This window comes from Alligator sinensis, unplaced genomic scaffold, assembly GCF_000455745.1.
Source record: "Alligator sinensis unplaced genomic scaffold, ASM45574v1 scaffold40_1, whole genome shotgun sequence".
Classification (NCBI taxonomy): Eukaryota; Metazoa; Chordata; order Crocodylia; family Alligatoridae; genus Alligator; species Alligator sinensis.
In genome coordinates, this window is record NW_005842595.1 from 952,002 (window position 1) to 973,718 (window position 21,717).

At 42.3% G+C, this 21,717-nt stretch overlaps 1 protein-coding gene across 1 annotated transcript in view; it reads left to right on the top strand.

Annotated features, from left to right (window-relative positions):
• Window positions 1-21,717, top strand: part of LOC102369493 (short transient receptor potential channel 6) — a 75,841-nt gene that overhangs the window by 36,985 nt on the left and 17,139 nt on the right. Inside the window, exons 7-9 of the mRNA XM_025214682.1 lie at window positions 7,055-7,319; window positions 9,578-9,773; window positions 14,670-14,873. Of these exons, the coding sequence (XP_025070467.1) occupies window positions 7,055-7,319; window positions 9,578-9,773; window positions 14,670-14,873 (665 nt within the window). The remainder of the gene's footprint in view (window positions 1-7,054; window positions 7,320-9,577; window positions 9,774-14,669; window positions 14,874-21,717) is intronic.

Below are 21,717 nucleotides of genomic sequence, written 5' to 3' on the forward strand. Positions count from 1 at the left end.
GTTATTTTTTCTGTTGTGTATAAGGACATCTTGAAGTTCTGTTATTCAATAGCATTAGGCATGGCTTTATTCTATGGCTGTGCAAATAATTTTTTGGATCAGGTGCCCCTATTTAAATTACATTCTCCCACTACCTGGATTGCAACATATTGTAGAGCATGTTACTCTACATCTCTCCTGTTGAAATGGTTTTACTTTATACAATAGGGCTGTGCAAAATGGCAACATTTCATTTTGATTTCAGATTCGCCATTTCAAAGGGACTGTTTTCATTTTGCTGTTTTGAAGCACTGTTCCATTTCATATCCCCAGAACGGTTTCACTGTTTTGACGCTGTTTCGATGCATTTCACCCATAGGCTATAATGGGGAATCACGAAAATGCCTATAACTTTGTCATTTCTTGCCTGATTCGGATGAAAACAGCAGGGATGTAGCCCCTTCTGAGGCCATGAACCCTGCCAACTATCAAGGAGATAAGTTCAGGGGTTTCTGGGAAACCACCCCTCAAACTGTTCAGAGCAAAACTTGTGACATGCATGTGTGTGTGAAGGCACAGAGGGATGAAAAAAGTAGACATGGTAGCCCCTGCTGAGGCCATGAATTCTGCCACCTTTCAAAGAGAGAGGTGCAGGGGTTTCTGGGAAACTGCACTTTGTCACAGAGTAGAGTCTCTAGAGATGGCTGTGATACCCCTAGGGCCCTGTGACCATGCCAACTCCACCCTGTGGGCACCTTCTTTTCTTGCCTGCTGCTATGTCTTGTTTGAAAAGGTAATAGGGAGGCTGCACTCAAGCTTCAGCTCAATCATGGTCCTAATGGACCCCACTATACCCTGTAGGTTCTTGGACCCCTTGCTGGGACCCGCTTTAGGTAGGTGCCTCAAGGGGATACCCTAAGCCTTATGAGCTAGATGTGTGGCTCCAACCATTCCTTCCCATGACCCATGCCTCGCAGATAGTATATCGATATTGTCCCTGTAATGAGGTCTCGGTCTCGCTCTACCCTTTATTGTCGCTGGGCTCTCTATGCCTCTCTCACCTCACTGGTGCTGGGGCCTCTACATGATATGGTAATGTGCCCCAATGAGGTCCCCTACAGCCTCAGTGTTGTCCACCACTTTAAATAACAACAGGTAAGCAGCACAGTAACACCAACAGCATCTCAGGCAGCCACACTGTCACAGGGCCTTTCTTTCCTTTCCCTCAGGAGCTTCTTCTCCAGCAGCTGCCAGAGAACTCTCCATGCCAGCCCCAGTCCTGGGGCTTAGATGTGACCAGGGCTCTGCCTCCTTGTTAGCTGACCGGGTACAGATGCTAGGGGTGTAGGTTGTAGCCATGTTGGTCTATGGCAGAAAAGGTTATTTGGGTCAATCTGATATCTTTTAGTAGACCAACTGTATAGTTGGAGAGATATATCTTAGCAAGTTTTCAGGTTGAAACCCCTTCATCAGGCTGAGGAAGCACCTGCAGTTTGTGTGTGTGCTCTTCCTGGACGGAAGGAATAGTAAAGAAGCCAGAGGCTGGCATGCAAGGCAGGCAAGAAAGCCAGTCAGTGAAAATGGAAACGGAGGCATCAGGGGGTGAGAGAGGGGAACGGGGGAAACAGCAGTGCAGGTAAAAGTGAAGAGGTACCTGAGGAGTCAGATGTCCAGCAGGTTGTAGTGTGTCAGAATTCCAATGTCTATGTAGAGTCCATGAGTTTCTGTACCTATTACCTAGGAGACTGATGAAGTGAATTTCATAGGCCCGGCTCTGAAAAGTGGTTTGTAAATTCAAACAAGCACCGAACCTTGCTAACCTAACCTCATCACCACACCAAATTGATCAAAGCCATGCCATGACAAGACATGCAAAACCTCCCAACAGTATCTCCAGTATGGAGATATCTCCACAATACATATCTCCATCAGGGCATTTGCTAGGAGACAAGAAGCAACAACTGTGCACCAGAATGAGCGCACATCGAAAATCTATCAAAGACAAGAATACCCAACTACCTGTCTCTAAACTCTCAGGCATAATCCCCAAAGGGAATTTACAAACCACTTTTCACAGACAAGCCTATGAATTTCACTTCATCAACCTCCTGGATACAGAAACTCATGAACTCAGTATAGACTTTGGAATTATGACACACTACAACCTGCCATACATCTGACTTCCCAGGTGCCTCTCCATGTTTACCTGTTCTGCAATATCCCCCTTCCCCCCACAACCCCAGCCTATCCCTCATCCCCTAATGCCTCCATTTCTGTTTTCACTGACTAGCTTTATTGCCTGCATTGCATGCCAGCCTCTGGCTTCTTCACTATTCCTTCCACCCAGGAAGAACACACACAAACTGCAGATACTTCCTCAGCCTGATGAAGGGTTTTCAACCTGAAAGCTTGCTAAGATATATTTCTCCAGCTATACAGTTGGTTTACTAAGAGATATCGGATTGACCCAAAGAACCTTGTCTGCCTGGTGTGTGATTCCGCACCTCCATACCTCCCCCTTACTGCGGCCCATGCCTTGCAGATGGCATCCCAGGCAGCTAACTGAGCTCACCTGGAGCCTCACAACTCCACTGCAACCAGCAAGACTTGGGCCTCTCAAATATCTTAGGGGTCTGGGCTTTCCCAAGCCAGGACTGTGCATACATATAGTGGCTGGAGGTTATAAGGCACTTCCTACCCACCTTTCACCAAGCAGGTCCTCAGCCCTGGCATTTCCTGGGGGTTGCTGCACCACCTGCAGTCCCAACAGGCCTCTGAACCCTGGCAGGGTGCAGTTTTAGGTCATGCCCAGGACCTGGGGTCTCCCCCTTTCCCATAGCCCCATCCCATACCTCCAAGTTCATCCTGGCATAGGAGGTCAGCAAGGACATGTTCTTCCCCTGCTGGCTGGTGATGCAGTGAGTGCCACCTCCAGCTCTGAAAGCAGGGCATTAAATGGTTCAGAAACCAGAAACCAAAAGGAACTAGGTGTGAATGGAATGAGGAGAGTGTCACTCACTCCGTCTGCACGTGGAGCTTGGGAAATCCCAGCAGCGGGAGGTTCACTTTAAAGAACACCAGCTGCTCTACCAAACCGGGATCCAAAGAGGTGCGGTGGGGTGTCACAACATCCCCAGCAATGCTGAACATCCACTTGCTTGGAACACTGGTTGATGGACAGGACAGGTGTTCCTGGGCAACTGTGGTCAGATCCTGCCACATCTGGCTGCGGCTTCACAGCAGTGGCTGTACATCTTCAGTGAGATAGGCAGCCACCAAGGCCTGAGTGCTATCTGCCTGATAGAGGGGCCCGGGGCCCCTGGACCCCACCATGGAAGCTATGTCCTTGGCCCACATAGGCAGCACCTGTGGTGGAGGACGAGACTGGCTATTGGATGATGTGCTGGCACGGGATTATGGATATCCCTCTTCCACATCTCCCTACCTGTGCCCTTCTGCCCCCTGGACTCTGTTCACCAAGACCTCCATCCAGTGATCCAGGGTTTTGCTGCCGCGTATGCTCCCCTTCACCCTTGGGTCGCACATAGCCACCAGTACACGGACTGTACTGAACCACAACATATCTAGTCATTTCTTGATGCCCTCCTTCAGCTGCTTCACCAGTGCCTGCACCTCTGGTGACAGCGTTTTTCCCCAGCTGAGGAAGGGCTGGAGGATCACCAAGATCTGGGAGATGGTATCCCACTCAGCTTTGTTCCCAATCTCCCCATGCAAGGCTATCTCATGGATGGCCTTCTGTTGGTCGATCAGCCTTTTGAGCGTCAGGTATGTGGAGTTCCACCGAGTCTCCACATCCTGCATGATTTTGTGCTGTGGGATGCTCATCTCTGCCTGTTTTTCCTGCAGCATCTTGCTCCCCTTGATGCTGTGGTGGAAATAACCCGCCATCTTCCTGCATTTCAAAATCAGGTGGCTGGTTGTGATGGCACCTGACCAGCAGCGCTGTCCCCCTCCAAGGCACACTATGAGGTGCAGCTTGTGTGCCACGCAGCAGATGCCAATGAAGTTGGCATCACAGATGGTCTTGACCATATTGACTCCATTGTCAGTGACCATGAACCCACGGGTGAGATCACCTTGCCCAACAAGCCACCCCTGCACCATGCAGTTCATGGCCCCCATGATCTCTGTTGCCACGTGAGATTCATCCATCACCTCAGCTTGAAGGAGAGCCCACCGATGGCCTGACTGGTCACACCAGTGCCCTGTGAGGTAGAGGTATTCATGATCTCCACCCTGACTTCTCCAGATGTCCGAGGTGAAGTGTAAGGCCACCTGTGGACCTGCCTTGTACAGCTTCTCCCTCAAGTACTCCCTGCATGCCTCCCTGCTGAAGGTGGTGCATGCAGGCACTTTGTATGATGGGCCATGAATGCCATGAGCCACCTGAACCCTGTCCGCTCAACAAAGGAGAAGAGCTGGCCTTTCACAGCAAGCATCTCCCCAATGCTCTGGGTGTTCTTGCTTGCTTTGGGAACACACCCCCTGTGTGCCTGCCTTTCTCACACTGTTCCACAGTGGCCTGGCTTTGCTTCGGGGGGATGGGGGCTTTCAAGTGAGGGGGGACTTCTTTTTGGGCATACTCCCACTGGTGCCAGGCTGAGGAGAAGCGAAGGCAAGGGGGTGGTGCCTGTGGAGATGCATCAGCATCCCTGTGGTGCTCATATGTTTTACTCCCTTGCCCCAGCTGGGTTTGGCTCAACAGTCCAGGCAGATAGCATATGTGGGATCATCTGCGAGCTCAAAATGATCCCAGACCACACTACCACCTTGCTTCTGGGGTGTGGGTGCATGTGTGGATGCTGCCTTTTCCACCTCTTCAGCAGGCAGAGGCACAGCAACAGGAGGAGTGGACACAGCTGAGCCACTTGCCTCCACAACCTTTACCTCAACCTCCTCCAAGGCGCCTTCCAGGGAAGGAGACCTGGCTCTAGAGGAAATTTGAGGGTGTGAGCACAAACTCAGATGTTTCCCCCTCCTTCCTGAGACTTTCCCATGCCGTGGCACTCAGCTCCAGCTCCAGCCCTATGTCTTCTGGCACTGGAATGCTCAGGCTGGAAATTGAAATTGGGGTGGAGGAAACTAATGCTGGTGTTGCTTGTCATGGTGATGGTGCTCAGGGTTGTTGTTATTATGGCAGGTGTTATTGGAGGGGATGCAGCACTGCTACCATCTCCTTGGTGTCACTAGCAGCAGAAGCAGCATGGCAGCTAGTTGTTGGAAAGAGGCTGTGTCTAATTTATTTTGGGGGGGGGGAGGGGGGGGACTTAGAGATCTCCCTCTGCCCCCTCTTCCACCCTGGCCAGAGGTGCAGCCACCTGCCTTTCCAGCACACTGCATGTTTGGTGTGCTGGAAAATTTGTGTGTGTTCATGTAATGTAATGTATGTATTTATGTAATATAAAATATATGTTCTGTAATATGTATTGTGCTTTCCTTGACAGTCAATGCAGACTGTCAGGGAAAACACAGATTTCTTTTATGTGGAGAAAGAATTGCAGAGAATAACAAAAACAAAAAGAGGATTTTGGGGAAGGAATACATTGAAAGGAATGGATTAGGAAAGGGTATTTTGGAAAGCATTGGAACCCACTTGCTAGGAACAGACTAGCAAGTAAAAAGTGAGAGCCTTCCTGATGCTGCTGGAGGACACAGCTCAGTAAGCTGACAAAGGCACAGCTGACAAAGCTCATTTCAAACGATGCTTTTATGCTCCTTCTGTGTCCCTCCCCCAGAGCACTGGGATTGGAAGGGACCTCAGGGCAGGATCACAGTCACTGGCCAGCTACACAGTCAATATTAGAGCAGTCCTTCCCCACTCTTCCCCATTACTCTCCTTAGTTTGTATTTCCCTGCAAGCCCAGCTTCTAAACTCAAAACTCTTCGAAATTTTTGAAACATTTTGAGTGCTCTTGTTTTGTTTTGAAGCCTTGCATTTTGTTTCAGTTTCAGTGTTTTGAGCTCCAAATGCATCAAAACACTTTTGAAGCAAAACGTCTGTTGCAGTTTTGCACAGTCCTATTATACAAAGTACTTTGATTATTGACTGGAGTCCATCCTCCTCAGTCTATGCTTTTGCTGTCAAGCTGTAGCATCATTCAAACTGCCTCATTCTGGCAGGTGAATATTATAGTATTTGTTTTATGAAAGTGCAGCAGCCTTATCTGGAGAGGGAATGAGAAAGAGAGACTGACACAGAGTAGCTTAGAGCCTAGTGGTTTGGGAATTCTCCTGAAAGACCTGTTTGAAAACTTGGTCTGAATCAGGTAGACAGGAGATTTAAATCTGGTCTCCCACATACTAGGAGGGGGCTGTAATCTACAAACTATTGGGTAAAAAGAGGAACACCACTGGGGCACTTTAGATCCTCAGCCTGAGTCTAGCCCAGAAACTCAGGGTTTCTTTTGATAAATATCAAAATAAAAACATTAAAAGATTTAGCTGAATACTATTCATAGAAAATAATGTGTCCAGCCCTAGTTTATAAGTTTAGGTAACTATCCCATTTCTATGTTAGATCTGAGAGAGCTCTCTTTCTTTCTGTAGCCTGATTTGATTGCAACAAGTGTGTAAGAAGCTTTCTGAGAACTGTTAAAAATCACAGTGGTCTGGGAACTCCAGTTGACTTGTTTGGAACCATGTTACAAAGGAATTGGGTGCTGAAAATCCTCAATATTTATTGAAAATAATCAGGATGAATAATTTCCTATAGAAGGCAATAGGTATCTTAGATGCACCTGAGGTGCATGACTGCTGAATTTGGTATTCTAATTTAGGAATCAAATCTGAAAATTGACTTATATTTATTTAAATAGCTTAACACAAGATGTCATGCAAAGTATAATAAAAGAAAAATTAGAAAGAGAGACAGATTCTCAACTGGTTTACATTGTCACTGGTTTAAATTGTCATAGATCCATAGACTTCAATGCCAATTTATACTGGCTATAGATTTGTCCAACTCTTCTTGTTTAACAAAAAAGGACAACTCTCTCTATATAAACTAAAGTATACTTCAAAACAATTACCAGAAACTCTCATCTTCTATTTCTAGCCAGAATAAATTGGGATCCATCTGATCCTCAAATCATATCTGAAGGCCTGTACGCAATTGCTGTAGTTTTAAGTTTCTCCAGAATAGCCTACATTCTACCAGCCAATGAAAGCTTTGGACCACTGCAGATATCACTTGGCAGAACCGTGAAAGACATCTTCAAGTTCATGGTGATATTTATCATGGTGTTTGTGGCCTTCATGATAGGAATGTTTAATCTCTATTCCTACTATCGGGGGGCAAAACAAAATGAAGCATTCACAACGTAAGTATTACTCCTTTTTAAATCCTAAAAAATACAGATTTTCATATGGAAGGACAGTTGTTTATAGGGAGTTATTAAATTGTAATTCGTAGTCTAAGACTTGACTCTTTTTACAAAGTATTTTGCTCTTGGAGTGAAAGGTAGCTTTGTGGTCTGGAGGTCATGTCACCTAAGAAACCACAATAAAAAGATAGTTCATAGAGTGAATATGATGAAAATATATTTACATTTGTGAATTCACATCTGTAAATCAAAAGGTTCTCTTAGCAGCATACTTCTTTGCTATTCATGTATCGAAAGCAAAATCTGAGTCTTTGAATATTGCTACATCTGGGTCACTGGGAACTGGGATTCATCAAAGCAACAGAAAATATGCCTTCAAGCAGGTAGAAGTTAGTAGAAATATATCAGATAGCTGGATCTGTGTATAACAGATTTTGTAGAAATAGCAACGTTTTGACTAAAGACACAAACTTAAGCCAAGATCCTATTCCCCCTCTAAGATGTTGAAGTCATTGCTACCACTAGTTCAAAAAGTGTGCATCTTGACTCAGGAGAATGACCCTATTCCGCCAAGGGACATGTACAACTCTCCCATTCTGGCAATGTACAGAGCCTCATATGATCTCAGTGAGAGATACTGTTTTACCCAGGAAGACAATCATACCTCTCCTGTTCCTTCAATGGCCAATATTATATGCCTCTAATGTCAGGATCCAAATTATTTAGAAGGAAGACATATACTTAATAGGAAGCATTAACTTCAGACTGTAAATTAAAGATTCATTACAGTAATGAGATGCCTGCCTTATTCCCTAAAGTGCTCACTCAGAAATTGAGAGATCTGGGTTCTAGACAGTGGTCACCCAGAGCAGGCTTGAATCCCGTCTCCTGTCCTAGGAAAATGTCCTATACATGCCCATCCTTCCTCTTGAAACTAGCCTACTGGGTGGAAAGGAATAAAAGAGTTATGTTGCAAGAACAACAAGCAAGAGAGTCTGACTCTGCAGACCAGTGAGGAGAGAGCCCTGGGTTCAGCCCCCAATGCTCTTTTTAACATCAAATAGATACAGTATTGGAAAAAACACCTTTAGCTGTGTCTTGTCCATCGCCTCATGGTTAAAGCACTTTTCCATCTCTTCTGGATAAGGTGGGTCAAGTTTCCCTCTTCCTGCTCCAGTTACCTAAGCACCTAGATTGGTTTGCCCAGTCTATGGGACAAAACATATGGAGCACAACATCAACGTCAAACACATTTCCGTGTAGCTTTCTAAAGCTGGGAATTTAGATGTTGTTTATGTGCTTCCAAGAATAGAATTGAATTATAATTGGACTTGGAGAAAGAGAAGCTTGGAAAAATTTAAGTTTTGGACTGTCCATCCTTGGGAAATTTCAAGAGCAGATTAGACAGACACTTGACTGGGATGGTTTAGTCAGGGATGATTCTGTCTTTAGCAGCCATATTTTCCTATGTTCCTTTGACCCTCAGGTAGTTGACTAAAGAATCTAGGCATGTTAGCAGTTTTATAGTTGATACACAGGGTGGAATAGGATCATTTTGAATGGTGTAAAAGCCTAAAAGTATTAATTAGAATGTAAGTGTCACTTAGATGTCTTAAAAATGGAGTAACATATGAGCCTTGGCCTCTAGACTGAGAACTAGCTCAAAATGTGTGGACAGATACTCTTACACAGAGGCCTGTTGAATTCCTGTCATTCTGTCTGAGAGTCAGCAATCCTTAGTTGTTTTATCAGGACCATAAACCAAATCTGCAGGTTCCTGAACGCCTCATTTGTGGTGCTCTGCAATTCTAGTTTCCATGGACTCCAGTTCCTTTTAGGATCATGTTCATATTGATGGTAAAATAATTCATATCTGGGACTTAATATTTTGTTTGTTATTCCTTAAAATATTCAAAGCATCCTTTTTTAGTAATTTTCTATTTATTTACACATCTATGTGTACGTATGTCATAGTTTAGTGCAAGTAATCAGAATTTATAAAGATTTACTAGTACCATTAACTACATTAGTTGGCCTTTCTTATATTTCTTGTATTAAAATATAAAATCTGTTGTTATGAAGTAGCCTCTAGTGACCGTGTTTATTAAATGATGTGTACTCTAAATTAATGAGTTCACAATTCTTCAGTTTGGTTTTAGGAGAACCTGATACAGTGGGTAAAATTAGTTATTTGTTAAATTAAAATGTTATAACTCTTACAATAGCATATGCTCACGTTCATGTTTTTCTTTCAGAGTTGAAGAAAGTTTTAAGACATTGTTCTGGGCTATATTTGGACTTTCAGAAGTGAAATCAGTTATCATCAATTCTAACCACAAATTTATAGAGAATATTGGTTATGTCCTTTATGGAGTCTATAATGTTACCATGGTCATTGTTCTGTTGAACATGCTCATTGCTATGATCAACAGCTCTTTTCAGGAAATCGAGGTAATATTTTTTTAATTGTTTTTAATTGTTATCTGTTTGTAAGTATATATAACTATTGATCAATATATTTTCTGTCCTTTTCCTCTTTTCTAAGAAAACAGTAAAGTAAGCTATTTCTTAGTCATATAAATAAATAAATATATACATGTAAATATCTGTGTGTGTGTGTGTATGCACCCCCCCCCCGTTTTATATGTTTATATCCATTTATCTATCTATCAACATATAAAATGTAGGGGTGTGGGTATGTGCGTGTGTGTATGTATATTTATTTATTTACACATATTACACGTTTTTACAAAAGGTAAAAAGGATCCCTTTTAATATATGAGACATTAACACTGGGTCATATCTTTAATAAAAATGTAGAATGAATATAGTGCTCAACTAATTAAAAATACCTACATTTTATATGTTTATTTATATGTTTATATATATAAATGTGTTTATAATTATAAACACATATTTATACTTATGTATGTGTGATTATGTGTATGTAGTTATAAAAACATATAAAATGTAGGGTGTGTACACCCTCTTATATTATAGTTGTGGACTTGAGGACATATCTCTATATGTCTATATATATAGATATATATATATGTAAACCAGTTCCCATAGACTAAATGTGCTGGTATGTAGTTCAGGTATGAAATGGGTGCTGTGGTAGAACATCCTGGCATGCACAGTAGCTGAAGTAACTTTACTGATGAAAATTTTTGGCTGCTTAGGCATCTAAGAAGGGAGTTTTGGAGGTTTTGTTCTTTGCTGACTTGAACTCGGGCACCTAAATTCTACTGGCACCTAATTGCTTTTCTGGATATGACCCTAAGTAACTTCCTCTGTGGTGCAGCAGAAGCTTGAAATTTAGTATGAGAAATCGTAGGCCAGCATCTTACCTCCTGAACCATCCTTCCTTTCTGTCATCTCAATAAATGTCTCTTTTTGGTAAGGTCATACATGTTATAAAATTATATTTACAAACTCACCAGGGGGGACCAGCGTGAAGTGGTTGAGGCTCTGTTCCCCCGGGCACCACCACAGCTTACTAGGAATAATTGGGCAAATAACTGGGCAAATTGTTAGAGAGAAGGTTCAGGCTGGACATCAGGAGGCATTACTTTACAGTTAGGGCTGCCAGGCTCTGGAATGGGCTCCCAAGGGAGGTGGTGCTCTCTCCTATCTTGGCGATCTTCAAGAGGCTGGACAGATATTTGGCTGGGGTGTTATGACCCCACACTTGTTCCTGCCTGGGGCAGGGGGTCAGGCCTGATGATCTGTTTAGGTCCCTTCTGATCCTAAGCACTATGAAACTATCAAGCTATATATAATGTGATTGCAAGCACACTCATCTTCACCCTCACCCACACTATAATTTTAATGCAACAGTGAAGTTCCACAGTCAAAGAATCTGTCCCTCCCCTGCAAGGAAGAGCTTCCCCAAAACCTATGGCCAAAAATCTTAAATATATTTAAATGATACCTTTTAAATTTCTTCACAAAATGTAGGGAATTCAGACACCTACATCAGAGTTGTATATTCATTCTTGACCCAATCTCCTAAAAGATAGGCATAGTGACACCCAACATTAACACATCTATGACCCTTTGTGGATGTGGGAACCATTTTTTTTTTATGCCATGGTTCTCCAGGTTTAAAATTATCACCTCCATGTCCCACAGGAGTGTAGGTAAGTTATTTTAAAGATCACCAGGCTATAAGGTAATTAGGTCCATAAAAATCTATTGTAGATAATTCCATAGCAAATGGTGCACAAACTATAATGCAGTAGAACTTGGGTCATCTGTATCTAAGGGGTTCAAAACACACTTAATTTGCAGTGGGCTGCCAAATTTGGATGATCTGTGAATCTGTTTACTGCAACTTTTACTTTGAAGGGGGCTTCTCCATTCACCTTAAGCACATCAGTGGTCAAGCACAGCCGATCAGCATGTAGGTTAAAATAAAAGCTAAAGCTAACAGCTGGAGCCCCACTGTGGCTTTGTATGCTTTGCAGACCATCAGTTTCACATGGTGGTTAGAAGCAAATCCTGAAAAGTAACTGAATTGTACTCTACCTTAGCCCATTTTGTATCTTTTGCAAAGTTACCAGAGGAAAGAAAAGAGATGCTCCCATTTTTAATACTTATACAACATAGAGCATTGTGCTCAGACTTCTGCTTATTAATGTCAGATCCATTCATGGAGTTTGGTCTGTCTACTTACTATATGTAGCTCCAGTGGCCCCAAATTTCCAAGAAGCTGATTTAATCATTTTCAGGAAGAGAATCTCTAGTTATTGCAAAGCAGCCATATTTTCTCCATGACTCTCACCTATAGGATGTTTCTGGAAGGAAAGCAGAGGGAACTAGACTATCTCTTTGCTGGCCCAATGTTCCAGGTAGTGGATTCAGAAGCGGGTCTGTCTCCAGCTCCACAATTTGATGACAATCACCTATTATTTTTGGTGTGTGTTGAAAACTGCTGCCTGGCTACTGAGAGAAGGTAGATAGACAATCTAATTCCCACTCCTGCAGCATAGTGATGAAAAGTGGAAACATATATTTTCCTAAATTTTATACAGACATACATGCTTAGGACATATTCTAATCTAGTCTATTCTAATGTAATCTAATATTCTATTGGTTTAGGAATCTATTTCTTAACTTCTCAGACATCCTGGATATTTTGAAATACAATTATGTAATTAGTGTTTTATTGACTACATTGAGTATCATTACAGATATCTTTAAAAAGAAATTAAAATTGTTATTTCAAGCATTGTTACAGTCCCTGAAACATTATATTCAAACTATGATTTTTAAAAATTTCTGACCACTTTGTCTTCATTTCTTGAAACCATTAAAGAAAATGAGTATTTTTCACACTATAATAAAAACTTATAATCTTGGGAGAATGGCAGTTTTGTATGCGTACATCAGTTTTATGAAGTTTAATACAATTACAGTGAATTGAAAGTTTGCTTTCTGAGGAAATTCATGGTCAAGAACATGTGTCACTTGCTATATGGGCCATACTAAAAGCACTTGGGAGGGTCTAATGACATTCTACTCCCTAACTGTAGCTGGAATAATTAAACTTCTAGACACCTCTAATGAAAAATGAATAGAAAAGTGGGGCATCTGCCAATGAACAGCTGTTTGTTGGATAGAAAGTAAGAAAATATATTGTGTCCAATTGGAAATTAGTCAGAAAATGTGATTAGTACTTTTTCTTAGAAGTAAGGGCCATGTGGTCTTTAATTACCGTAAGTGATCAAGACCACAGTTTTATATCTCATGATAGAAATGGAATTTACAGCAGAATCACACCCTCGCACCCACATGCCTCCATTCAATAAAACACTAAGGAGAAAACCAAAATCACATGAGGTTGTATAATTCAGGAACATAATACTTTTCCAACTGTCGTCATATTAAACAAAGTCCTAATGGCCTTAGTTCTTTCTACAGAAAGCCCCAATTAATTTGAAAGGAAATTGGAAAGTGAGGGAAGTCATCACCACATATGTGGGCCATCAAGAATAGAAGTCCTGTGTAATAACATAGCCAGTGTAATATAGTATTAGCAGACAAAGGAAACGTTTTGTTTGCTTTGTTTCATGTTGTCAATGACCCAATTAATCGTCAACTTTTAACATTCTAATTCATAGTTTCATAGTTGGTAGGGTCGGAAGGGACCTGAGCAGATCATCTAGTCCAACCCCCTGCCATGGCAGGAAAAAGTACTGGGGTCAAACGACCCCCAGCACAGTGTTCATCTAACCTCCTCTTAAAGACCCCCAGGGTAGGAGCCAGCACCACTTCTCTTGGAAGTTGGTTCCAGATCCTAGCCGCCCTGACTGAAGTAGCGCCTCCTGATGTCTAGTCTCAATCTACCCTCTGCCAGCTTGTGACCATTATTTCTAGTCACTCCTGGTAGTGCTCGGGGGAACAGAGACTCCCCCAGTGCCTGCTGGTCCCCTCTGACTAGTTTGTAACAGGCCACTAGATCCCCCCTCAGCCTTCTCTTGTGAAGGCTGAACAGGTTCAGGTCCCTCAGCCTCTCCTCGTAGGGCCTGCCCTGCTGCCCCCTGATCATGCGAGTGGCCCTCCTCTGGACCTGCTCCAAGTTGTCCACATCCCTCCTGAAGTGTGGCACCCAGAACTGGATGCAGTACTCCAACTGCGGCCTGACCAGTGCCACATAGAGGGGGAGGATCACCTTCTTAGACCTGCTCGAGATGCATCTATGGATGCATGACAAGGTGCGGTTGGACTTCCTGACCATGTCCCCACACTGTCGGCCCATGTTCATTTTGGCATCAATAATATATCCTGCACAGCATCCTATTAATGCTATATATCCTTCACAACAAGGGTAATTGGAGAGATCAGTTGTCACAGAAGAGATATGTGGAGCTTTTAATGCACCCTCTTGTCATTTTGTAATTATTCTCAACTTCATATTTTTAGTTCTTGATTGAGCAAAACACTTAAGTACATAACCAGTTGCAAAAATGTGCCCAAGTCCATGTCAAACAAGCAGTTAGGTATGTATTTAACATCACGCTGAGCTTAGAATTAAGCAGGTTCTATGCTAAATCAGTTTGATTCCAAGTTATAGGACTTCCTTTAAGATGCTGCTTTACAAACTATTGCCTCTCTCTGAGGTAGCCAATGGCCAGATGAAATATACCATCTCATCCTGTTACTTTAATAATCAGATTAATAAAGGACTTGTTCATTATTGTTCATTTTTTCATAGCCAATAATTAATCTGCTTGTGCTTCATTTCAGTCAGTGTCATGAAAGTATACCTGACATTGGCTAAAATAATTATAATAATCAAGATGTTGTTAACAGTGTTTTGAGAGTAATATTTCTGTCTTGCAGGATGATGCTGATGTGGAATGGAAGTTTGCTAGGGCTAAACTTTGGTTTTCTTACTTTGAAGAGGGGAGAACTCTTCCAGTACCCTTCAACCTTGTGCCAAGTCCAAAATCTTTGCTTTATCTCTTACTCAAAATTAAAAAATGGATCTCAAAACTGTTCCTATGCCATCAGAAAGGTTTTCAGGAAGATGCAGAAATGAATACGGTAATTTTAAATATACATTATATATTACTTTTAAGTGTAAATAATTTTATCCTGTTGTTGCTTATGTTGACTTGACTTGAAATTGTATGTTCTCAGCCTCCCTCAAAATTAGGCCACCTAATCAATACCTGTACCACCGAAGTAAAAAAGAATTTTTAAGCGTGCACAGTTCTGAGCACACCAGAGATGGCAGAATTACTGAAGAGAAGAGAGTAGTACAGCATAGTCCTCTGCGATGGCAGTTAGAGCTTTGTTCTTGTCACTCCCTTTGAGATTTTTCTTTACTAGTTCCATGCACCATTACATGACAATGATCTCTCCTCTTCCCTCCAAGTGTTTTCTGTGTCCCTGTTCTTTTTGTCTTCTTACTCATATTAAAAGATAAGATTTTCTATTAGAGATTAACAAGGAAAATCTGGTTGTAATCCTAGGAGAAAAGAAAAGAACTATATGAGCAGCATTATTAAGTTGCATTGTAACCTGCCTCTGACCAATTACACAGCAGATTATAAATCTAACTTGGATGTTGCAAATAATATGAAGAAAATCAATGTTTTGTGGTTTCCCTCTTAACTGATTTTTAGCTGTGTATTCTGAAAATCTAGCAATTATACTATCCTTATACAAAGTTCACCTTATTTTACTTGGGAAATGAAAATATTTCATACCCATGATCAGTGCCACTGCAGTTTGCTTTTGTTTCTAATGACCTTGCTTTTTCCAAAGTTTCCACAAGTTGCAAATTGCCAAGATGCAAATTGATTTTACAGCTTTCTTGGGTGAGAAGGGTGTCAAACTGAAAGGCAGAAGATGTAAATACACTCAAAATGGGCTGAGAGACAATAAAGCCAAGGCTTTGAATTTTTTGGATGGATTTCAATGAGACAGGTGCTCTGTATTTACCCCGTATTTACTACAGTACTCTTGAAAACTTCCATATTTATTCTGTATAGGCCCCAAACTGAGTTTTCACCATTACCCTTAACTATGTTCAAACCTAGTTGTTTTTAGAAAGGTGCAAACCACCATTATTTCCTCAATTTATCATAGACAAAGCCCAGAAGGACAGCTTAGCTTTTGTTAAGATTTATGGATAGCTGAGAAAAGCATCAGCTATGGGGATATAAGGCCTGTCTCTCAGGGGTTTTTCCACCCCTGAATTAGTATTTAAATACTTGTCAAATTTAATTTTCCATAAGCTGGAGAATGATTATAGATGATCAAATGCTAAATAAAGATTTCCTCTGCAGCCAAAACAACTATAAAACTTTGAATCTAAATAAAATGCATTTCTTGTACTGAAAAGGCATAAAGCCTTCTGAGCTCCCATTTGCTGGCTACTTATGTTTTTCTCCACTGAGTCTGAAATTGGTTATAGTTTTGATTTTGGAGATCTATACACTTTAGAATCCAGCCTGCCTGAATCCTAAATAAAAAAGCCTAATAAACAAGAACAGTATCTTCCCCCATTTTTTTCCCCAAAGGTTGGGGTTTTTTTCTTTTTACTCTCTATAAAAATTAATCCCATCTCCCATTTAGAGTTGCTATGCATTTCACTATTTTAATGTCCTCCTCAGCATGTCATTCTCAGTCAGAGTCCCTGTTAATTGCCATTATAAAGGGGTTCACCTTGCAATCCTTTACTTAGTTGATCTGTCTATACTCATGTGAGTAATCCTAGTTGACCAACTGGACTGTATATGGCTGTGCAGGATCAGATGCAAGGTAATGTGTTATTCCACAAATAGATCTAATGTGCTGAGCACAGAAAGTCACATCAGTAACAGTAAAACAGAGAAAAGCTGTAGAAAAAGAAGAAAGTCTGTGACTAGTGGTGAACTTGTTTAGTTTCCCAGAGGCAGGAAACCAAGTCAGACATTCCAAACATTTGCCTGAAAATGCCTCAAGTGCCACCCAAAAGTTATCACACCATAAACCAGTTTCCACACTCATGTTAAACAAAAAGGCTTGGGACTTGTTCTATTTTGGGCTATTGTTTCATTCTCTACAGCCTCCTGTGGGGCTGCCATTCCAACCTGGAGTGGTGTTTTACACAGGCTTAATGAATAAACAACTGAAAAAGAGAGAAGCAAATAGAAGAAATTTAGAGCTCGAGTCCTTGACAAACTCAGGTCAGGGACCATGAAACATTCATTTTCTTGAACTAAAAATTGAGATGGGAGTGTCAGCAAGCTGTTGGTCTCGAATATGGGCCTTCTAAAAAGAAATACAAAGCACCGGGTGGCTATTTTAAATCAGAAAATAAATAAGATACATTTATATAATATCAGAATTTTTTTTCTAAATTCAAACAATGTAAAATATCATCATGCATCATTTTTACTCCACCAATATTATGCGCTACGGCCAACATTTTCAAAAATGCCCTCTGAATTTTGAGTGCCCAAGCTAGTAAACTTGGGGTTTATTTTCAGATTTTCTGGACACCCCACAACTCAAGCTGAAGTCCATAGGAATGTTGAAGTCTCACCAGTTCTAAAAATCACATTCAACTGGTCAGATTGAACAGCAAGAAACTAAGACAGGAACAATCAGCAGCCACTTTTGAAAATTTGGCTGTAAGATATTAACGACGAGCATAGTAGACCTGGCCTATTACTTTAAAAAGCCAGGATTAATTTTTAAAAGATGCAAAACAATAACACATGATAATGAGAGGTAGCATAAAGAAATACTTTCCAGAATCAGAGCTTTAAGACACTAGACTTCTTTTAACATCCAGCATTCACCTTGTTGCTTGTACAGGTGCATTTTCACTCAGATAAGTGAGACATAGTATGGCTTAATTATGCAGTACTGTATGGTTTATAATTTTTTGGCAAAATATGTAAGTTTGTGTGTAACAGTACTGTGTGTCTAAGTGCATTGCTGAACTTAAACATGGGAATTACTGTCAGATACTTGGGTGTTGGGAATCTATTGTTTTCCCCAAATTCTTATGTACTGACTGAAAATGCGCTGGTGATAGAATCCTAGGTTTAGGATTAGGTTTTTCCTTTCTCTGGCAAATTTAGTTTACTTTCTGAGGCATTTTCAGGAAGGGAAATGCCAAAAGCAAAAAGCTTAGTGAGAGAATGTCTGAAATTTTATGACTGAAATAGAAATGAAATTTTGGCATTCAGTGCCACCATGTGGTTATACATTGTATATACCCCTTTTCCATCTTTCTTATAGATAGGTTGGATTTAACAAAATAACATGTTTTTTATTAGTTGGTTTACCTTCCTACTTTTGCTAAAAAGTTCGTTGTGATTATATTGCAACACATTTACCTTTGTTTGCAAATACTCAAAATGCCAATAAGAGAAAAGGTAGTAAGAAATGCCATTCGTTTCCACCACTCATAATTGGGCATTATGCAAATTTCACTAAAGATACATGGAAGCAGATTGGATTAAACATATTTTTTATTACATGCCTCTTTATATGATCTTTTTATTTAAATCAAATACAGTTTTCTTTAAAAAAATAATCCCATCAAAATAAAATTGAAATTGACAACCTATATGAAGGCCTACATTTGTTATAATCTACTAAAAATGTTTAAATTTAATAAAAATATTACTAATAAGCACTGTACATTTTTGTTGCTGCAGTTTTAAAGAAAGCCTGAGTGCTGTACTGGTGGAAGTCATTAGCTAAACACTTAGAAGCAGAGTTGGATGACATGCTAAACCAGCTTTTGATTGATTGTAGTCTTTTCTGCAGATGCAGAGAGAATATTTTCTCCATTTCAGTTCATTTAATCAGTTGGGTTCAATGAATAGCTCATTGAAAACTCATGAACAAATTGCAAAGTTTGTTTTTCTCCTTCATTCTAGGAATGAAACCTTTTATGTGAATGGATGAGATCTGAGATGTACTAGCTTTGACATTTTTAAGGACATGGGTCAGGTCTAATTTGGTTTGACATATCTAAATGAGACTTAATGAATTAATGTGCCTATGTTTCACTGATTAATCCAACTTGTCTCAGCTCCACAAGCCACAAAACGGAGGCAGCTTCTAAGCTTTGGTAGTGCCTCCACTTCAGATTGCAAGTTATCTTGCTACCTAAACTTGGGCTTCTAGGTATACACAGATGCCATACAGTATGATCACCTAGGTGCCTAAGTCCTGTCTAAGCTGCCAACTACAATCCAGTTTGGTGGTGGGGAGATGCCTAAACCCCCAGAGGGACCCAAACCATTAGACCACAAAAGGATTTGAATCCACACCTCTTGTTTCCCTAACCACTGGGAGTTGAAAATGCAACCTTCCCTTTGTGCCAGCTTGGCAGTTTGCCTTAGTTAGGATGTTTCACAGCAAGCCTTGCTCATCCATTCCCACTAGCATTCTCCAGAAATATGCTCTTGCACCCAGTTGGTGGTGTTCCTCTGAAGCTGCTGTCCAAACCGCTGCTTCTGGCATGCTTAAGAATGGCCACTGAGCATGCTCCCTGAGTGGCCTCAAGGGTGTATTTCTAGGTTTGGAGCATGTATGTGGGAATAGATGGGATGGGTGTGCTTGGGAAACATCCAAGCCATGTCTCACCTGAGATGTGCAATGATCACAATGGCTAGGGACAGAAGTTACACATAAACTGGTTTAAGTCTTCAGAAACTGGTTTAAACCTGTAACAGAACAGAAGCTCATTGCACGTAAACCAGTTTCAAAATGGCTGAAACTGATTTAAGACAAACCTAGTTGAATATAGTACAGTGGACTCCTCTTATAGGAATGACTTTGGGAAATGGTGATTTGATTCTATTAACTGGCTGATTCCATTAAAAGGAGTCCCATTTTTTTTAAGAACACAGATACTCATGCTTCCTCCACAGCCCCCTGGCCCTGCTTGTACCTCTCACTCTCCGCTTCCCCCAGCCCTGCTAGTACCCCTCTCCCCCCACCCACAGCCCCTGGCCCTGCCAGAGTTGGCCCCCAACTGCCAAGGCTACAGGCCTAGGGACCTGGGTCCACAGCCCCCTCCCCCTGGCAAGGGGCAGCGGCTGCTGCAGTAGAGCAGAACCCGGCTCCCTACCTGCTGCTGCCCACTGTGGGCTCAGGTGCAGGGGGTAGGACCAGTTCCCTGATGTGGTGTGCACTCCCGGAGGGGCAGAGGGGGACCCACGCCCCCCAGATCTGTGCACAGGGTGGGGGTGAGGCAGGCACAGGCAGTAATGGCAGCAGCATGGGGTTGCACCCCTCATAGCCACTGTGTATGCAGGGGGCACATTGCGAGGGAGCCCAGGCCCTGTCCCCCACCTTCCGGACGAGCTGCCCATGGCCTTATCCCACTCCCCACTGGGGCCCCAGCCCTGTCCAATTCCCTCCCTCCCTACAGGGGCTCAATTCCCCCCCACACACACACTTACCTGCAGGAGCTGCTCTCCAGGCTGTCTGGGTCCATGTGCATGTACAGTATATGCACATGGTGCCCCTTAACTGACCATCCTCCTCCCGCTCCCTCCCAGCCCCCTGCAGGCTGGAATTTTGCCACTCTGCAGAGGGCTCCTCACAAAACTGTAAAATCCCTGGCCTTCTCCAGTAAAATGATTCCAAAAACCAAAAATTGTAATTCTAATATGAGTGATTTTTACATGTAATAATATACAAATGGTTTTGGTTTTCCCATATTGATTCAAATAAGAGGCTGATTCTATTAACTAGCAATTCTATAAAGTGGAATCCACTGTATCAGACTTAAGTGATTTGGGCCAAACTGGTTGTCCATGTGCATGTACAGTATATGCACATGGTGCCCCTTAACTGACCATCCTCCTCCCGCTCCCTCCCAGCCCCCTGCAGGCTGGAATTTTGCCACTCTGCAGAGGGCTCCTCACAAAACTGCAAAATCCCTGGCCTTCTCCAGTAAAATGATTCCAAAAACCAAAAATTGTAATTCTAATATGAGTGATTTTTACATGTAATAATATACAAATGGTTTTGGTTTTCCCATATTGATTCAAATAAGAGGCTGATTCTATTAACTAGCAATTCTATAAAGTGGAATCCACTGTATCAGACTTAAGTGATTTGGGCCAAACTGGTTTATGAAACTTCTGTCCCAGAACCCTTCCTGGTTCAAGTTTCATAGTTTCATAGTTAGTAGGGTCAGAAGGGACCTGAGCAGATCATCAAGTCCAGCCCCCTGCCACAGGCTGGAAAGAATGCTGGGGTCAAACGACCCTGGCAAGGTGTCTGTCTAGCCTCCTCTTAAAGACCCCCAGGGTAGGAGCCAGGACCACTTCCCTTGGAAGTTGGTTCCAGATCCTAGCCACCCTGACTGTGAAGTAGCACCTCCTGATATCCAGCCTGAATCTGCTCTCTGTCAGCTTATGGCTGTTGTTCCTTTTTACTCCCAGTAGTGGTTGGGGGAACAGGGACTCTCCCATTGCCTGCTGGTCTCTCTTGGCCAGTTTATAGACGGCCACCAGATCCCCTCTCAGCCTTCTCTTGTGGAGGCTGAACAGGTTCAGATCCCATATCCTATCCTCATAGGACCTGCCCTGCTGCCCCCTGATCATGCGAGTGGCCCTCCTCTGGACCCTCTCAATGTTGTCCACATCCCTTCTGAAGTGCAGCACCCAGAACTGGACACAGCACTTCAACTGCAGCCTGACCAAGGTCACATAGAGGGGAAGATCACCTCCTTGGACCTGCTCGTGATGCATCTGTGGATGCATGACAAGGTGCAGTTAGCCTTTCTGACTGCATCTCCACATTGGCAGCCCATGTTCATCTTTGAGTCAATAATGACTCCCAAGATCCTTTTCTGCCTCTGTGCTGGCGAGAGGGGAGTTCCCCAGCCTGTAGGTGTGCTGCTGGTTCTTCCTCCCCAGGT